General features: G+C 48.2%; 1 protein-coding gene across 3 annotated transcripts in view; it reads left to right on the top strand.

The window, feature by feature from the left end:
* VWF (von Willebrand factor) overlaps positions 1-19158 on the top strand; it is a 184322-nt gene that overhangs the window by 48545 nt on the left and 116619 nt on the right. For all 3 annotated transcript variants that reach the window (XM_070269189.1, XM_023642195.2, NM_001242566.1), the window contains 1 exon segment: positions 6812-6936. In XM_070269189.1, the coding sequence (XP_070125290.1) occupies positions 6812-6936 (125 nt within the window).

Genomic DNA, 19158 nt, shown 5'->3' with positions numbered 1-19158 from the left:
GGTAGGTATTAAAACTTTTTTGAATGTTTGGTAGAATTCATCAGAGAAGCTGTCTGGTCCTGGATTTTTATTTTTTTGGGAAGTTTTTAATTGCTGTTTCAATCTCTTTTACTTGTGCTGGTCTATTCAGATTCTCTATTTCTTCTTGATTCAGTTTTGGAAGGTTGTATGATTCTGAGGATTTATCCATTTCTTCCAGGTTATCCAATTTTTTGGCATACAGCTTTTCATGGTATTCTCTTGTAATCTTTTGTATTTCTGTGATGTCTGTTGTAATTTCTCCTCTATCATTTCTGATTTTATTTATTTGAAGATTTTTTTTTCTTGGTCAGTCTGGCTAAGGGTTTGTTAATTTTGTTTATCTTTTCAAGAAAGAGCTCTTAGTTTTATTGATCATTTCTATTGTCTTTATAGTCTCTATTTCAGTTATTTCCACTCTGATTTTTATTATTTCATTTCTTCTACTGACTTTGGGCTTTATTCTTTTTTTTCTAGTTCTTTTAGGTGTAGTGTTACGTTGTCTATTTGAGGTTTTTCTTGTTTGTTGAAGTAGGCCTGTATTCCTATACACTTCCCTCTTAGTACCACTTTTACTGCATCCCATAAATTTTGGTATGTTCTATTTTCATTTTCATTTGTCTCCAGATATTTTTTGATTTTTCCTTTGATTTCTTCATTGATACAATAGTGTTTCAGTAGTGTGTTGTTTAGTCTCTACCTATTTGTGACTTTTCCATCTATTTTCTTGTAGTTGACTGCTAGTTTCATACTATCATGGTTGGAAAAAATGCTTGATATGATTTCAATCTTCTTAAATTTATTTGCTTGCCTTGTTTCCCAACATATGGTCTACCTTTAAGAATGTTCCATGTGCACTTGAGGAGAATGTGTATTCTGTTGCTTTTGGATGGAATGTTCTATATATATTCATTAAGTCTGTCTGATCTAGTGTTTTATTTAAGGCCTATGTTTCCTTATTGACTTTCTCTCTGGATGATCTATCCATTGGCATAAATGGTGTATTAAACTCCCCTAGTATTATTTGTGTTTCTGTCAATGCCTCCCATTAGGTCTATTACTTTGTATACTTTGGTGCTTTTATGTTAGGTGCATATATATTAATAAATGTTTTGTCTTCTTGATGGAGTGTCCCTTTTATCATTAGATAATGTCCTTATTTGTTTTTTGTTAGCTTTCTTGGCTTGAAGTCTATTTTGTTGGATATGAGTATGGCTACACCCACTTTCTACTGTTTTCCATTTGCTTATAGTATCACCTTCCACTCCTTTACTTTGAGCCTGCGTTTGTCTTTAGAGCTGAGATATGTCTCCTGGAGGCAGCATATTTTTGGGTCTTGTGTTTTAATCCATCTGGCTACTCTGTTTTTGATTGGTGAAGTCAATCCACTTGCAGTTAGGGTAATTATTGATATATGAGGGCTTTATAGTGCCATTTTATCTTTGTCTTCTTTGTTGCTATATATTTCTGTTGTTTCTTTTTCCTTGTATTTCTGCCTGCCATTTTAGTTTGTTGGTTTTCTGTGATGTGTTTCTCAGTTTCCTCTTTTTTTATGTTTTGTGGCTCTGCTCTGAATTTTTGTTTTGTGGTTACCATGAGGTTTGTTTAAAAGATCTCATAGATGAGATAGTCATTTTTCTGCTGATAGCATCTTGCCTTCATTTGCCTATACAGGTTCTGTCCTTTTCCTCTTCTTCTATGTTTCTGTTGTCACAAATTATTCCTTTTTGTATTGTGAATTCATTACCAAACTGAAGTGGTTATAGTTATTTTTAATGCTTTCTTTCCCTTTAACCTTTCCATTATAATTAAGTGTTTACCAACCTATTCTGATATAGAGTTGCAATTTTCTGATTCGGTCTGTCTACTTGTCACTTTGCTTAAAGGTCTTTTTGTTTCAGGTAGGAGTGCTCTTTTCAAGATTTCTTGTAAGGCAGGTCTAGTGGCTTGAATTCCCTTAGCTTTGTTTGTCTGGGAAAGCCTTTATTTCTCCTTCATGTTTGAAAGATAACTTTACTGGATAGAGTATTGTTGGCTGACAGTTTTTATCCTTCAATATTTTGAATGTGTCATTCTACTCTCTTGGTGTATAGAGTTTCTACTGAGAAATCTGCTGATAGCCAAATGGGTATTCCCTTTTAGGTTACTGGTTTTTCCTCCCTGGCTGCTCTTAATATTCTTTATCATTGAATTTTGACTGTTTTAATATAATGTGTCTTGGAGAAGGTCTTTTTGCATTGAAATAATTAGGTATCCTATTAGCTTCATATACTTGTATATCCAATTCTTTCTCCAGATTTGGGAAGTTCTCAGCTGCTATTTCTTTAAATAAGCTCTCTGTTCCCTTTTCCCACTCTTCTCCTTCTGGGATACTCATTATCCTTTTGTTGCTTTTCCTAATTGAACTGGATATTTCTCATAGATTTTTATCCATTAAAAAAAATCTTAGTTCTTTCTCCTCTTCCACCTGAATCATTTCTAGATTTTTGTTTTTGAGCTCAATAATTCTCTCTTCCATATGGTCTGCTCTATTTCCACTGCTTTCTACTTTAGTCGTCTCATTTATCAAGTTCTTCATACCCAGAATTTCTGTTTGGTTCTTTTTTAGAGTTTCAATCTCTTTGGTGAAGTACTCCTTCTGTTCATTAATTTTATTCCTGAGCTCATTGAACTGTCTTTCTGAGTATTCTTGTAGCTTGTTGTGTTTCTTCATGACAACTATTTTGAATTCTGTATCAGTTAGATCACAACCTCCCATGACTTCAAGTTTGATTTCTGGAGAATTGTCATTTTCTTTTTGTGTTACCATAATTTTTCCTGGTGCTTGATGAGTTGTTTCTCTGCTGGTGCATTTGTAGTAGCAAACACCTTTCTTATTTAGATAAGGCTTTGTCTACTTTGATTCTGAGCTGGTTCTGGTTGTATTTGAGAACATACACTTTCTGCTCTCCACTGCCTCTACCAGAGGTATGGTCAGTGTCCTCATTGTGCTGCTTGTGCCTCTGAGGTTGCTGGTGCCTTGCTGCTTCTGGTGTCACTGTGGTCATGTGCTATCCCACTGGAGTCACTGGGCTGGTGAGCACCTCTCCTCCTTCCAGGGTCACCTGGGTCATGGATTCCAACACTGCAATGGGGGTAGGGGAAAGGTGGGATGGGAGCCAGGATCAAGGGCACCTCCATTACATCCAGGGATGTTGGGTTTGCAGGTGCTGGTGCCATAGGTTAGGAGGCCAGGGTTGCAGGCACCAAGGCAGCCAGTGGGGACTGGGCTCATGGGCTCTGTTGTCACTGTTACTGGACTTTCCATGGCCTCAGGCCCTGCTAAAGCTGGGGGCCACTGTTGCACATGCTGCCTCTGCTGCTGCTCCTAGGTTTTCTGGGAGTGTTGGCACTACCACTGCTGGGGGTGTTGGGTTTGTGGGTGTCACTGCTGCTGCTGGGCAGGCTGGGATTGTGGGCACTCTGCCACCTCCACAGGGGGAGAGGTACTTGTGTTGCAGGCACTGCCATGATTCCTGAAGCACTGCCCCTGCTTCTGCACAGGCACTGCCCCTGCTTCTGGAGGGACTAGAGTCTCAGATGCAGCCCCTGCTGCTGAGGGGGCTGGGGTTGGAGGCATAGCTGATGGGAGAGGGAAGGAGGCTGGGTCATGGACTGTGCTGTATTTCCTGGATCCTCAAGTTGTGGGCACCACCTTGGTTCCTGGGGCCTCTGTTCATGGTGTTGCCATGGATCCTGGAGCCTCTGGTTTTGGGTACTGCTGTAGTTCCTGGAGCCTCTGGTTTCTGGAGCCACCTCCAGTGCTCTCCTGGCTCCACTGCCTCCCCTAGATCCTGTCCAGCCACCTTCCAGTGTATAGATGTCTGGATCTCTTAGGCATTCTGGTGTGCTGTGCAGAGAGTCCTTTGTTGGTCTATGGATGTCCTACTGGCTATAACTTAGTGGAGAGAGACAAAGGGGGCAACTCATTCTGCCATGGTGCTGATGTCACTTTTTCAATTTCTTCTTTATAACAATAATTTTAAATATATTTGTTTTATAACTTCTATACAAAAACTTTATTATCTGAAGTTTTGAGAGCTCTAATCATGCTATTTTTGTGTCTACTGACTCTTGCTTAAAGCAGATTGTCTCCAATGTTTCATAATTTTGGATTGTGAGCTCATATTTAGAAGGATTTTATGTTAATTTTTTTAATATGGAGTTACTGAATCTCACAAGAAGTATAAACTGGAATCTCAATCAAGGACTTTCCCACCACTAAAAATTCTCAGAGAAGACTTTTTACTCCTCCTTTTCCAGAGCCCAGACCAAGGAAACAAACTTGCTTATTATTTCCTTGTTTCTCAGAGTGAATTTTTTCTTTTCAACTTTCTCATGGAGGGTGTAGTCCTTCAAGAGTCCCAGCTTCACAAGGGGATCTCCAGCCCACCTCCCCACATAATGAAGACTCAAGACTCATTCCCATCTCCACAGAGCTGTTCAAACCCAGGCCCCTTGGTTGGTAGGATTGCCACCCTCACTCTGTTACCCTGCAGTCAGAGCATCAAGTCACACTCGCCAGTTCTGTTTTCAACTTTCTTTCCTTATCCTTCCTGTCTCCCTCTCTTTCTCATTCTTCCTTTATGTCTCTTGTAAGTCCCTCTACTTTTTTGTGAGATTAACCATGGATTCAACAGGCTACTTTTCCTTTGCAGTGGCACAGTTTTCAGATTATTTTATTCTGCTATATTGCTGGAAATGGAACTCCCAACCCAGAGATATCTTTTTCCTATTCCACGCTTCAGGGTTTAAAAAACTGAAAATGGAACCTGTGCTGATGGGGAGAAGGTGGTGCTGTTGGCAAGAAGTCAGGGCTCTGGTGACATTTTGGAAATTATCTTCAGAGGATTGTGGGTTTAGTTCTGTTTGGTTGGTGAAGATTCAACAATTTTTGTCCCCAAACAGTTAACCTTGCTTCCTGCCAGCGTGGGAATCTGCCCAGCTGGGCTGTAACTCTGGCCCTCAGATTTTTCTGTGAGAACATTTGTAACTGCATCTAATAAGACATCCTTATGCCTCATCTCAGATTGAGCCTGTAGAGTTCCACTTCAGAGAAGGTGAGGGATGCAAAGGAGGTTAGAGGTCACCTAGTCTAACCTCTCATTTTATGTATGAGGAACTGGGCTCAGAGGAATGATGAGATCAGTTCAAGGTCATGTAGGGTGTAGAAGGAGAGCTGAGACCAGACCCCAAGGGTCTTGATTCTCTCTAGGTCTTTCCCCACTCAACACAAAGTCTCTTCTCTGTCTCTTCCTTAGTATGGCGTGTTAGAAAGTGGACCAGCCTGTGTGGCACGAAGCAGGAACCCAGAGAGCACCTCTTGCAGTGCCTGGCACACAGTAGAAAATCCATAAATTTAAGTTCCTTTCCCTTGGCTTCTTCCAGGGCTTAAAACAACAGAAATTTATCCTCTCACGATTCTAGGAGGCCACAAGTCTGAAATCAAGGTGTTGGCAGGGCTGCACTCCCTCCAGAAGCCCTTGAGAAAAATCTGTCTCTTGCTTCTTCCAATCACTGTTGACTCGTGGCTGCATCATTCCAGTCTCTGTCTCTGTCTCCACACCACCTTCTCTGTGTGTATGTCTGATCCCCCTCTGCTTCTCTCGGACAAAGATACATGTGATTGCATTTAAGGCTCACTCAGGTAATCCAAGATAAGCTCTTCCTCTCAAGATCCTTGACATAATCACATCTTTTGCCATATAAGGTAATTTTCATGGCTTCTGGGAATTAGGAAGTAAATATAACGTTGGGGGGTCATTTTGTCTGCTTAAAACACCCCAGATGTCAACTGCCTATACTTTCAAGGTTTTGCTTTTCTTTCCTTTTCCCAGGGTTAGTTTATTTCCTATTCCCAAGTACATTATTTGACCTTGAAACATGCTTCACTCTTATGGACCTGGCTATGCAAAAGGACTGCTTCCTCAATGCTCGTGAAAGGTCAGCAGCGTCATCAGGCATCTACTTTGCACCAGGCCATGTAGGCCCATGAGGCTCTCTCAGTCTACTGTGGGTAGCTGACAGTGGAATGATTGTTGTGAGTCATAGATGCTGTGAGAGCACAGGGGATGCTGCAACTGCGGGCCTTACGCTCCATGTCACATCCTTGCCTTCATTCTGCAAAAATATTTCAAGTACCCACCATCCACCGGATAAGAATTTAGAGATAAGAGACATAGCTTGTGCCCTGAATTAAGAGCTCACAGTTGAATGGGGGATAAATACAAGCAAAAAGAATACTAACACAAAGGATGACGAGAGTTTTAATAGAGGGATGGCCAGGGTGCTGAGGGAGCAGAGGGGAAGGGCACACTCAACCCAGGCTGGGGTGGGCCACAGGGAATAGAGCTAGTTTAGAAGGGCTTCCTGCAGGAAATGGTTCTGGAGCTGCATCTCAAAGAATGAGTGGAGATGGTCAAGGTAACATGGGGGTGGAGAACATTCCACACAGAGGGAGTAAGGCATGCAAAGTCATGTCAGCGAGTGGATGGGCATGTTCCTCATCGTCTTCGTGTCATCTTCCTCACTGTGCCCATCCATCTAGCCATCCCTCACCAAACACTGGCTGAGCTCTGATGCCCGTGCCTTGTTGTGTTATGCTGAGGGCTGCACAGCAGTTACTCCCACCCCAGATGCTTATGTATGAGTCTAATGGAAGTTGATTCTGGTGACGACAGACCTAGAGTTTTCACTTGGAAGTCCTGGGTCAGGCGTGACTGTGGCTTCATTCTCCTGAAACTTTTCTCCACAGGGACCCTGACCTCGGACCCCTACGACTTTGCCAACTCCTGGGCCCTGAGCAGTGGAGAAGAACGGTGCAAACGGGCATCCCCTCCCAGCAGCCCATGCAACGTCTCCTCTGAGGAAATGCAGAAGGTGGGGACAGCCCAGGCTGTGTGTGGTCTGGTTGGGGTGGGACTTCTGGAATTAAGAGGCAGGAAGACATCTGGTCTGAGGTCCTCCATGTGGGGGAGGAGTGGGCCTCCTGTGGGTCCCTCTGGCTGGTCAATGTAGGGTTCCCACAGGCCCCTTTCCTCCTGAAAACCAACTGAGGCTGCAGTCTGGTTGACACGTATTCTAACACTGCTCTTGTCTTTGGACTTTAAAAATGGGTCTGGTCTAATGAGTTGGTATAGTGAGCGACTATACTTTTCTGTTTTACACTCCAGCACCCTCTCTTTTCCCCAAATATCGCCGTCGTCACCTGCCACCTGTCTGAAATTCTGCAATAGAAAACCATTCCTCTTTAGGTGTTCAATAAGTGTCATTATGAAGTACAAACAGGAGCACAGGGCCCCAAGGTCTCACCAGCACGTCAGCAGGGGAGGGGCAGGGATGGGCCTGAAGTGACCAGCCTGGACGTTGTAATAATTTCCTAAGGCTGCGCTAGCAGATGATCTCAAACTTGGTGGCTTTCAACAACAGAAATGTACCCTCTCACAGCTCTGGAGGCCTGAAGTCCGAATTAGTTTCCCCGGGCCAAGATCAAGGTCTCGGCAGGGCCGCGCTCCCTCCGGAGGCTCTAGGGGAGACTTCTCTCTGGTCTCTTCCAGCTTCTGGTGGCTGCGACATTCCTTGCTTCTGGCCGCATCCCTCCAGTTGCTGCCTCTGTGGTCACATGGCCTCTTTCTTGTCTGTGTGTGCTTCTGTCCTGAGACTCAGTACAGACGTGGCACCTCCCATCCCTTCCCACCCAGTCCCTATTTCTACCAGGATGGTAGCTCATTAGCAGCTCTTTTCCCTTCAGAATTGCCCTTTAGGATCTTACTAACCAGAACCTGCCTCCACCTTCTGCAGGGAGAGATGGCCTTTGTACCTCTGTCTGTGGGGTGTTGGGAGGATGACGCTTCAGGAGGGGAAGACCTCATGTGATGGACAACCCCCTCTCTTGGCTTGGGGTCAGGCTGCCTGGGCTGAGGGAGGAGGGAACAGCATGGCTCCCGGATGAAGGAGGGCCCTTGTTAGCACGGATTTCTCTGTTGAGGCTGTGCTCAGAGACTCACCGTCTGGGGAACAAGGCTCCTTGGAGGTGTCATAATTCAGGAAGCAGACTCTGTGAGGGGTCTGGGTGCTGGGTTACTGGCGAGGCTCTCAGTTGCAGCATCTATAAGAGGATGAGAGAAGCAGTGCTGGGCGGGGGCAGGAGATGCACCACCATGTAGTTACAACTGGGGCCCAGCTGATCCTTCAAGGGGCTCTGAAAGCTAGGGTGGTGCCCAGTGGGCAAGAGGGCCCACGCTGACCAGTCAGTCATTGGATGCAAACTGCCTCTGGGTGAGGAGGCTGGACAGCTCCCCTGGACTCAGGGCGGTGCCTGCAGAGTGACTCAGCTGTGAGGCCTTAGCAGCCAACACTCCTGGCTGCTGGTGGGTGAGTCCTTCAGCTCTGAAGGGCATCTACGCTGCACCCAGCATCCCCTGCAGAGCTGATTACTTAACAGTGTTACCTCCCTGCCCCTCATCCAGGGAGCAACCACACTCTTCCAACCTACAGCCATACAGGAAGAGGGTGGCCCCCACTTATATCCAGGACCACCGCCATGATGGGACTTGACAGGCCACAGTAAACCCTTTGTCTGGGCATGAATGATTCTACAGAGAGATGAGGAAACCGAAGTCACAGGAGGTTAAGTAGCTGCCCAAAGTCACCAGCTAACAAGTCGCAGAGTCAGAGTTCACACTCTGCCTGGCTCCCCTGCTTCTCTTCTGGTTGTATCGCCACAGGCTACCTGTGGCCCTTGTGTCTTCCTTTAGGAATTGGGCTCCATGATTCTTAAGGTTCCTTTCAGCTCTAAAACTCTTTGATTGTGTGTTCCTGTGGATTGGGCTGGAGAGACAGTTCACAATAGGTGTCAATGAATATTTGATGGATGGATGAATGCAAATTAGGTGGTGTTATTTATCTAGGGATCGGGACTACCTCCAACAATAATTACCCCGAATCCTTCACTCGTAGAAGTCTAATTTACCTAAGTCTGCATATAAGTAGAGAAACTCTAGCCCTCTCCTACTCTAGAAGCAGAATAAAACACACACCCACACAACACCCCCCACCCCTAACTTAGCATGAGAGAGCTTCATTATTAGCTGGTTTCTCACTCAGTGAGTCTTTTCCATTTTCATGGAACAATTTGGTCTCGTGAACCAGGGAGTATGTCAGGCCCAGGAAAATATTCTGGGTTGATGCTCAACCTGGCTGCCTAGATTGTAAATACACTTTCCAATTTACAAGCAAATATATTCCAAATGCTCTTTTTCTTGGGTTTCCAGTGCTTCACTTGTGCTAGATTTTCCGGCTAGTCCATAAACATCTGTGTCACCTGGAATGTAGCCCAGTATCAGCCACTCACAAAGGGAGACCCAGTTCTAACACCTGGGAGGAAGGTGTTGTCGTGAGGAAGAGGGGTAGTTTCCTCTCCTTTTCAGGAAAACTTTGAAACACCGGAAGCTTGCCCTTGGTGGCCCCTTGAATTTTTTCTCATCCTTGGGCCTCGGCATTGTGCTGAGGGTATGTGTTTGGGGCCAGACCACTTACGGGCTGTGTCACTCTGGGCAAGACACTTGCCTTCTCCAAGCCTCAGTTTCCAAATGGGTAAAGTAGACATAGGAATAGTTTAGCCCAGTGGGGCTCTGTGTCTGAGCTGTGTTATTATTGCTTATTGACTCCTGGTCTCCTCCTGCTGTCTGTTTGCCCTGGAGTGCCTACACTTTAAGAGACGGAGTGGGGAGAAGCAGGCCAAGCACACACAGTACGTTAAGCATAGACGCCCAAATTCATTGTTTTTCTCCTCCCCTCCTCCTAATTATAACCCCAATCCTTTTGGGGAGCTGAGCCCAGCTTGAGGTTGGGAGCAGAGCAAGGTCCCTAGACACAGGCACACTGAGGGTGGCTCAGCGGCAGAAGCCAGCTCTTCTTCTGGAGCCGCTCCTTCGCCCCCTGACTTGCAGAGTGAGCACGCTCAGGAACCACTGCAGTGAGGAGGGGAGGTGGAGCGAGTTTTGTCATTTCTTTCTTTTGTCTCCACACTTACACTTCTGTAGCTGGCCGGTGGTTCACCCTCCCTAGCCCTTTAATGCTCTCTAGGTAGGGCTGGGATTAAGGGGCGGCCTCCTTGGGGAGGCGGGTGGGGGCTGTGTATGTGTGTACCTCTGACACTGAGGGCATGGGCTTGGTCTCACTTTATTTGGCAAACACAGGCCAACTCAGACTCGGTGCTGGACAAATGTCCCTGGGCCCTGGGAGCACACGGGAACACTCTCACTATTCCATAGGGAGTGGGAGGTGAAGACAGGATTTTCAAATGGAGAACCTGATACTGAGGCCAGTGGAGGAGGGAGACTGAGTGCTTTGTCTCCCAGAGACAAAGAGGAGGGAGGGAGGGGTGGAGGGAGAGAGGGAGAGGCCCCAAGAGCCTTGTTTGTCTCCTGGGGTGCTTTTTGGAGGCTCCAGCTGCGCTCTCGCTACTCATTTTGTCTCCAGGGTGCGTTCAAGTCCTTACTAACCGGTGTCCTGGGAACAGCTTAAGAAATTGGTTACCAAGTTCTTCGTGCTGGGCTGAGGCCCCCAAACATGTGGACCTCCCAAGGCACAAGCTCCTTCAAGTTCAGAACCCCTGGTTTCAGATTGTTTACCTGAGAAGAGAGGCCTGGCTTGTCCCAGCTGGTCAGGTTGTGTTTGCCCATGACAAGGGCGCCCTCTTTGGCTGGGAAGCACAATGGTTCATCTCCGGGGAGGTGATTAACCTGGTCTTTGGAACTGTTCACAGCCTGCTCCGTCCCAGGGGGCCCTGGGTCAGAAGTCGGTCTGGTAAATGGGCATCGCTGACAAGCATTTGCTGTGTGGCTCCCAGGGCCCAGTGACAGTGCTCTGTGAGGGAGCCCACACTGACCTAAGGACTTTCTGTGAGAGCCTAGTCTCTCACTTCTCTGGCACTTTCCATCTTTCCAAGGTGGTAGCAAGGAGTCTGCTCATTGTGAGAGCCAGATCACATTAGGGGATGAATATTTCCTTGTTATGCCAACAAAACCCGGAGCCTCTCTCCTGGGGCTGATGATGGCTTGTTTGGATTGCATGCAAATTTGCAGTTTCTTCAGCTTTTCGAGCAGAAGACAGAGTACTGGAGTCTGGAGCTCAGGGTGTAGACGTAGTAATAAAAAGCTCCAAGCCGTAAATGCTCAAATAATTGACGTTAATTTGCAGGTAACTCTACTACACAATGGGCATTGTAGAAAGATCCTTAGGTCACTTTCTTTCTTTCCTTTTTTTTTTTAAATTCTGTCCGTCTGGGGATTGTCAGCAAGGGCTGAACCTCATAAAGGGACCTTGTCTTTGTCCTGCAGTCCTGTCTGCAACACGAAGCCCAAGGCTCCAGGAAGCTGGACCGGGCTGCAGCCAGCCTATGTAGGGCTCTAGCTCATTAGAACAGGCACCCCTTCCTCAGGACACTTTACCACCAGCTGTGGGGAAATTGCCGTAATAAAAATTAAAAATATACCTAGAATGTAAGTATGCATGTGTGTGTCTACGATGTGAACAGTAGCGTCTGTGGTGTGTTGCCACCATGTATTGTGTGACCTGTGGAGCTATACTCGATGGCCATGGCCTTGGCTTTGCTTCTGCTGGGAGCTGCAGGCCCTGCAACCATTCTCCTGCTCAGGATCACCTCCCCCTGAGTCGAGGGGAGGTCATATCCTGCTTTTGCTACTGCCATCTGAAGGTGAGGACCCTTTCATGCCTCTGGCTGCAGAGCTCTCTCCATGTACCTCGTCAGAACTCATCCTCAAGATGACCAGTGTCTCCTGAGCAGACTGAGCGCGCCAGTTATTATTACTCAGCCTTCCCATGGGGAATCATCCATCACTGCATCAACCTCAGGCAGGCGTCTGGAGCAGAAGAAACTTCTTTTCATCAATGTTAGGAATCTTAGGCTCATAAAAACTCAGAGTGGGGAGAGATTCTAGAAGCTCTCCAGTCCAGCCCCCTGCCCCCTGCATGAACGCTTTCCACAAACTGTATCCAGGTAGACAGGTGGTGCTGTAACCTTGACTTGAAGAGTCAAGTCTTTGAGACGTCCTTGCTGGAATCTTCCCAGCTATCTTGCAGAGCTCGGTCCCAGGTGGCCTTCTTGGGCCTCTGATAAGTCTCTCCTTTCTTTTTATCCCCATTTGAAGACAAAGTCCTTCCTCATGGCCTTGAATACTGGAGGAGCAAGATCATTCCAGGTTGGTTTCTCTGGGTCTTATTGAGGTGTCCACGTCTAATCGTACTCCCATCGGTCACCTAACAGTCCTTGATCGCCTGTTTTCCCCGGGCTCCGAACTTGGTGTTTATTCAGTGAGCACAATGCTTATTCCCTTTGTTCTTTGCTGTTCCTGTCTGCACATTTTCTCCCTCTCCCCTTCCTCTGGAACAGCGTGAGGTCCACCGTAATTCCTCTCCACCAGGAAGTCACCTGTCCGGCACAAGCTAACATTTGTAAATACTTTGAATGCTTACTTTGAATAACCATAATGCGTCCCCTCCATAGCACAAAGAGGCACATAAAAGACTCATTCTGTTGGGAACAACGCTATTCACTCTTCACGTCCTCATGAAAATTGCCCAAGCCTTTTATTTGCAAAGTATACACCCAGTTCTTTCGACTGTTTCTGCTCGCAGTTGCACGCTGGCAGGGAGCTCACAGGCCTGGAGGGAGGTGATTTAAGCACAAGGCACTTGGCCCAGGTGCTGAATGCCCTGGCAGAGCTGGGGGCTCCCTGGCCAGGCCCACTCCTGGCATTCCTCCTTCCTCTCTCAGCCTCTTCCATTCACCTAATTGGGTGACTTGGCCTGGAGTAGAGTTTTCTCAGAGATTGGGAAAAATTTTGTTACATTCATTTGCTTGGTAGAACAGTTGTGATTGATAAAGAGACTGTGGTTGAGAGTCTGGTCCAGGGAAGGTCAGTTCTCAAGGAAAGACCCTTGTGACCCAGGACCTCCAGAGGAGTTAGTCGTCAGATGACAGCACCGTGACCGACCTGGTTTTACAGACACGGTGTCCACCCACTGTATCCCAGGGATGCTTAGCTCAGAGTTGGGATGTGAACACAACTACACACACCCCCTTCTCCCATTTGCAGAGTGAGAACTGCCCTCTTGAGTCTCTTTTGAGTTACGTGTAGGCTAAGGAGAGAGGATTTATTTTGTGTGCTTTGCTGAGGTCCAGGCATCCAGGGTGCTGTCCCCAGTTTCACCTGGTGTCCTCATGTGTTTACTTTCCCGCTCTGGAGCTCAGTTTTCCCTCTCTAAGGCGAACAGAGCTCTACCTACACCTGACCGAATGAGCAGGCTTTTCGTTTAGAGCAAATTCGCTCACCGAGTGCAGGGTGGAAGGGGCAGTGGGTCCATGTGCTTGTGGTGGGACAGGAGTGACCTTGGCCACAGTGTCTTTGAGGGCCTAGCCTTACGGCAGAGATCAGGGGCTGCCATAGGGTTTCAAAGATTTCCCTCAAATTAAGTCGAACATGGTCTTTAGGGGACTTATTTGACAAGTCCTTGAGGATGGTCAGCTAAGGTCTGTGTACTCAGGCTTTCAGTTCAAAAGCCTCCCTAACATAACAATCTCAAAATCTTTGAACAAAATATGCCCTGAGTGGCTTTCTTTCTCTTGTCCTTTCCCCTGGTGAGGACAAGAATGAGCAGGAATCTAATGGTACCATTCACACATACTTATTGAGATGCTTTGTATGGCTTGAGTGATGCTAAAACTGTGCAAGGTGGATTTGCAATCTTGTTCAAGGGGCAAGACACATATGAGAAATTGAACCGCCAGGAAAGAGAACAACAGAAATGCTATCTTGGGTCAGTAAACAAGGAATTGCCAAAAGAATGGTAAGTGGCATGGCAGCTCAGGGGCATCAGCTCTTATCACAGAGCTGTCACCTTTCCTTGCTGGGGGCAGGAAGGGGGAGTGGTTCCATCCTAGAGCTCCAGCAGACCCCACAGTAGGAGCCCAGGGCTGGCACTTGGCCCTTGCTCTCCCAGCCAGCTGAGGCCTGTCCTGATCCCTGAGAATTGTTCAAATGCCTCCAGGAGACCAGTGCGGAGGGTGAGGCGGGTCCTTTGGAGGCCTCGGTGCCATCTCTTCTGGCTCTGGGGACTTCTGTGACATATTCAGTTACCCTACTTCTCATGAGGGCTCTTGCTTAACTATCTCAGAGAAAGGAACGTCCAGCTCCTTGAAAACCATCCACTTGCAGGAAATCCGTCAGTCAGTTTCACGGGGTCTTTGTGAACCAGATCGTGGAATGTGGGTGGGAATCTGAGTCCAGCCAGAAGTTATAAATAGAATCAGCAAGCCTCTTGCATCCATTCTTGCTGGCTGACCAATGAGAAACTGTGCCCTGTCACCGGGGTGAGTTCTTGAACCCACTTCTTTGGACCAGTTCAGTCACCAGGCGCCTCCATACCTCCTCCAGGGGCAGTGCAGGACGCCCACCCCAGGGCTGGAAAGCTCGGGGCTTGGCTGAACAATCTTTCACTTTGTATGTTAGCCTCTCCTTTCTTTGCTCACATCAGCCCTAGGAATGCGCCCCTCCCTTCTCCTTTGTCAGCTGTTTGGGAACAAACACAACAGCTAAGCTTCAGCTCTCTTGCTCCTGCTTGTTCTCCTCCCCCATACCTCCTGCCACCAGGGAGATGTGCTTCTTTTCTCTCTCCCTCCCTCCAACTGGCTGGCATCTCCGGGGAAGAGGCCTGCTCTTCTTTAATGAGCTGAAAATGTGATTAAGATGGGCCGCAATTGGGTCTGCACCCCCACCCAGGCAGGGTGAGGTCATGGATTGATGGAGCTGCGGCTGGAGTGCTCTCGCCAGACTCTGGCACCGCAGACAAGAGATGGAGGAAGATAGAAGGAGCTGCTGCCTGGCACTGGAGCCAGGGAGATGCTGGAAGTGTGCAAATGAGCTGACCATCTTTTTGTCTCGCTGCCAGAATGGTTTAGCAGAGAGCTGAGGAGAAGCCTTTTCGAACTGTTTGGCTAGTATTCACAGCTGGCCAATGATGATAGTTACAAGCACTTGAGTGCCTTCCTGCGTAATCCCATTTAATTTTATTTTGCATCAACCTTCTGCAGTAGGTATTTCTCTCTGAGTTAGGAGTTAAGTTCTGCGGTGAGTGACAGGACACCTAAAGTAACGACAACTTATGCAGTATAGAAGTTTATTTCTCTCCCATTGTAAAGAAGCTTGGAGTGGGAGGTCCAGGGCCAGTACAGGACCCCATGGTGTTGGGATCCAAGGTCCTTCTGTCTCGTTTCTCTGTTGTCCTCAGCATGGGGCTTCTACTTCATGGTCCTAGATGGCAGCTCAAGCCTCAGTCATCACAACCACATTCCAAGCAGTAGGAAGAGAAAGGATGGGGAAAGAAGTGCCCTTTCCTTTTGAGGGCACTTCCTGGAAGTTGCCCATGACCCTTCTGCTTATGTCCTACTGGGAAAAGCTTAGTCCCATGGCTACCCCAGCTGCAGGGGAGGCTGGGAAATGGGTTCTCACTTCCCAGTGGCTGTATGCCTAGGGGAAAACTGAAAACAGAGGCTCCTATGATGAAGAAAGAAGAGAACATACTGGGTCCCTTTCAATCTCTCCTGCACTCTCCCTCCTTAACAGGTGAGGAGACAGATGTGCAGAGAAGTGAGACGATTTTCCTAACGTCACACACACTGGAAGTGATGGGGTTGCGACTCCAGCCCACCCATGTTTCTAACGCATGTGCTGTATCCACTGTACTACACTGTCTTCTGACATGATTGTTAGGAAACAAGGCACGGAGGGCTGCATGCATCGAGGGCGAGGAAAACCTTGGGCACTGATTTGATGACAGGTGACTGGCCTGTGGGGTGGAATCAGGGTTTGAGTCCTGATGGTCACCCCTTCACTAGTGCAGCGGTTAGCAAACTGTGTAGTCCGAGGAACCCTTTCCCTCTTACAAATGATAAGGACTCAAAGAGGTTTGTTTATGTGGGTGATAGCTATGGATATTTACCATATTAGAGGTAACAACTGAAAAGTTTAAAGCATACTAATTCATTTAAAAATAATAAACGCATTATATTTAACATGAATAACATTTTTTAATAAAAAATAACTATACATTCCAAACATAAAAAAAGTTTCGGGAGAAGAAGGACATTGTTTCACAGTTTTGCAAATCTCTTTACTGTCTGGCTTCAGAGAAATCAGCTGATTCTCATATCCGTTTCTGCAGTCAGTCTGTTGTGACATCATACATCATGTAGCCTCTGGAAAATTCCGCTGTGCACTTAGGAAAGAATGAAAGCAAAAAGGACAGAGAAGATCTTAGTATTATTATGAACGTAGTTTTCACTTTGTGGACCCCTGAGAGGATCTTAGGAATCTGTAGGGGGTCCCCGGACCACATTTGAGAATCGTCGACCTAATAAATTCTTCACTCTCTCCATGCCTCAGTTTCAAATCTGAAAGACTGTGTTTATCTAGCCTTTCCCCGGGGAAGTTTGTGTTTTTCGAAGGCGTCTTCAGGCTTCTGAAGAGCTGGTTTTGGGAGGGGGTGATGATGTGTCCCTGAAGCGCTTTGTTGAGCTGGGTTAGGAGAGAGTGCGCTCAGCTGTGGAGGGAGGAGGGTTTGTGTCTGCCTTTCCCTAAAGCAGGAAGATGGGCAGACTCTGCGGAGGGCCTTCTGGCCTGGGGGCTCTGTGAGTCACAGCCTCCCATGGCTAGGCGGGGGGCGAGAAGCCAGAGGGGCTGCCCCAGCTCTCCAGGAGCTTGTCTCCTGCTGCTCTGCCCACCTGACACAGTGCCGTGTGTAACCATGCCCAGTTCCCAAGGAAGGGGGAGGTGGGTAGAGATGTGCCAAAATGCTGGATGGCTTGGGTAAAGTGAACACAAGTCCATTCACCAAATCCTAAAGCAGGTGGCGTAACCTGGGAATCAGAGAAAGCTGCCCATGAGAACTTCAGTGAGCGAGTAGCAAATGAAGGGTCTGCAGACTGGCATGGGCAGGAAACCTGAACTTATCTGGAGAGTCTGGTTAGGTTTGTGATATGATAGGGGCCACAACTATCTGCCAAGACAAGCTGAGGCCACTCACCCATTAGCACGGTGCCCCAGGGCCAGCTGGGCCTTTCCTGTGGTGTCTTGGCAACACTGAGCTTCAGTCTCAGGGTTTGGTTCGACCCTAATTACCCTATTTCTCCTCCTGCCTGAACTTATGCTGTCGGCCTTGCCTGCGTGGCCGTCCTCCTGCCCTGAAGCCGAAGGCCTGTGTAGCATCCAGAGCCCAGCTCAGACTTCGCCTCCTTTCAGGAAGCCTTCCCTGGCATCTCAGATGCAGGTTCCTTCCAGCTGCAGTTGGCCGTGTCACTGGGGGGTCACCCTTACGTTGAGTCCATGTCTTCAGACTGTTCTGTGAACGTTCCCCACGGAAACACTTGGTTCAGGTAGATTGAAAGCTCCCTGAGAACTGGAGACTGTGACTTACACATCCTTGTCTTCGTCACTGGGGGGTTTGATCCAGCACTGCCTCATTGCCTAGTCTGTGCGCCCTGGGAATTAAGCTCCTGTCTTTGAAAAACTGCAGGGAAATGGGGGAGATGGCCTCAGAAATGGATAATCTCAGGACAAGAGTAGACGCACCAAGAGGGAGCATCTAACCCGGTGGGGTGGGGACACGGGGAACTGATCTGAGAAGCCTTCCTGGAAAAGGTGGCTCCTGAGCTGAGAGGTTGAGCAGGAGTTAGCTGGCCCGAAGCAGGGGGAGTTAGGGGAGGGCCATGGGGAGAGGAAGAGGGCCATGTTCCCTTGTTAGGCTTCGTGAGGCCCGGGGGAAAGTCTGCTTTCTGTTGTATCCTTTGTGCCTGGCACAGGGCAGCAAATTGAACACGGTGTCGGGAGCCGTTCAGGACGCCATCAGTGATGCAGGAGGTGGGGGTGGGGAGGCATGAGCTGGAGAGTTAGGCTGGGCTCAGATCGTGGCAGGCCTGGCCTTGCTGCCTCGCTAATGGGCCGGCGCTTTGCCCTCTAAGCTGGAGTGGGGCATAGTCAGAGTTGCCTTTGTATCAACCTAGACACACTGCTGGAGACCTAGAGGCCACACAGGCAAGGCTGGTTCAGCGAAGGTTTGGTCACCTCCTACTGGTCCGCGTCTTTACTCTTGGTCTGAGAGGACTTGATGTCGGCTCCATCTTGGACTGATTTCTCTGGAGGCGTCCTGTCTCGAGGCCTGGCCTGGCCTGGCAGGGCCACCTGGGCTAGCACGGGGAAGCCTGGGGGGCACTGACAGGGAGGCAGATGTGCCACCGAGCTGCAGCCACAGGCAGAGGGCAGCCCGGCCGCAGGGGTTGGCGGACATCTGGAAGTCCTGCCTGACCCTCAGACTGTGATCACTCTAGTAGGCCAAGGCTGAGAAGAGGGAGACTCGAGGGCAAGATGGGGGTACAGACTTTTCCTTTTGACTCTGCTGAGAAAGAAATCCTAGCCAGGTTTCAAGTGCGTACAGTAGAGGCCGAAGGAATTGTTCTAAGAAGGGAGGTGGTGTTTCTGCAGAAGTCCACTCCTATCCTGCAGGCAAATAAGCAGAAAACACCCTTCTTGCTAAGGCTTTCTATAAACCATTTAATACCTCAAGGGACCTCCCGGAAAATGTGCTGGAGCACTGTTCCCACTTTTCCTCTGAGCAGGAAAAAGATGAATGCGGGCCAGCTGGAGACAGGCCATGCTGGGCTCTGCCCACCGTTGCTCGGAGACGGGAGGGGACACCTGGGCTCCTGGGTCTCTCCTTTCCTCTGGCTCTACTGGGTCTGCTGGGGAGAGCCCTGGCGACCTGGTCCCTGTGCCTGAGGGAGTTGGTCCTGTGCAGGGACTGCTCCAAGCCACAGTCCTACAGCCCAGGTGATGGCAGCAGTCACTAGAAAAACCCTATAACATTGCCTTTTTAGAGTTATTCTCTGGTTCTAAATTGTGGGTAGGGAAGCAGGTAGGCAAGAGCCCAAGCCTCTGGCCCCCTTGGGGATGTCCTCAGCTGCCCCCAAGGAGTCCAGTAACCTCACTTTGTGGGTGTTTCTGATGGGATGGGGCAGGTGGTATG

Source organism: Equus caballus, chromosome 6 (genome assembly GCF_041296265.1).
Source record: "Equus caballus isolate H_3958 breed thoroughbred chromosome 6, TB-T2T, whole genome shotgun sequence".
Lineage (NCBI taxonomy): Eukaryota > Metazoa > Chordata > Mammalia > Perissodactyla > Equidae > Equus > Equus caballus.
The sequence above is the reverse complement of the archived record's forward strand: the minus strand, read 5'-3'. Positions and strand labels throughout refer to the sequence as shown.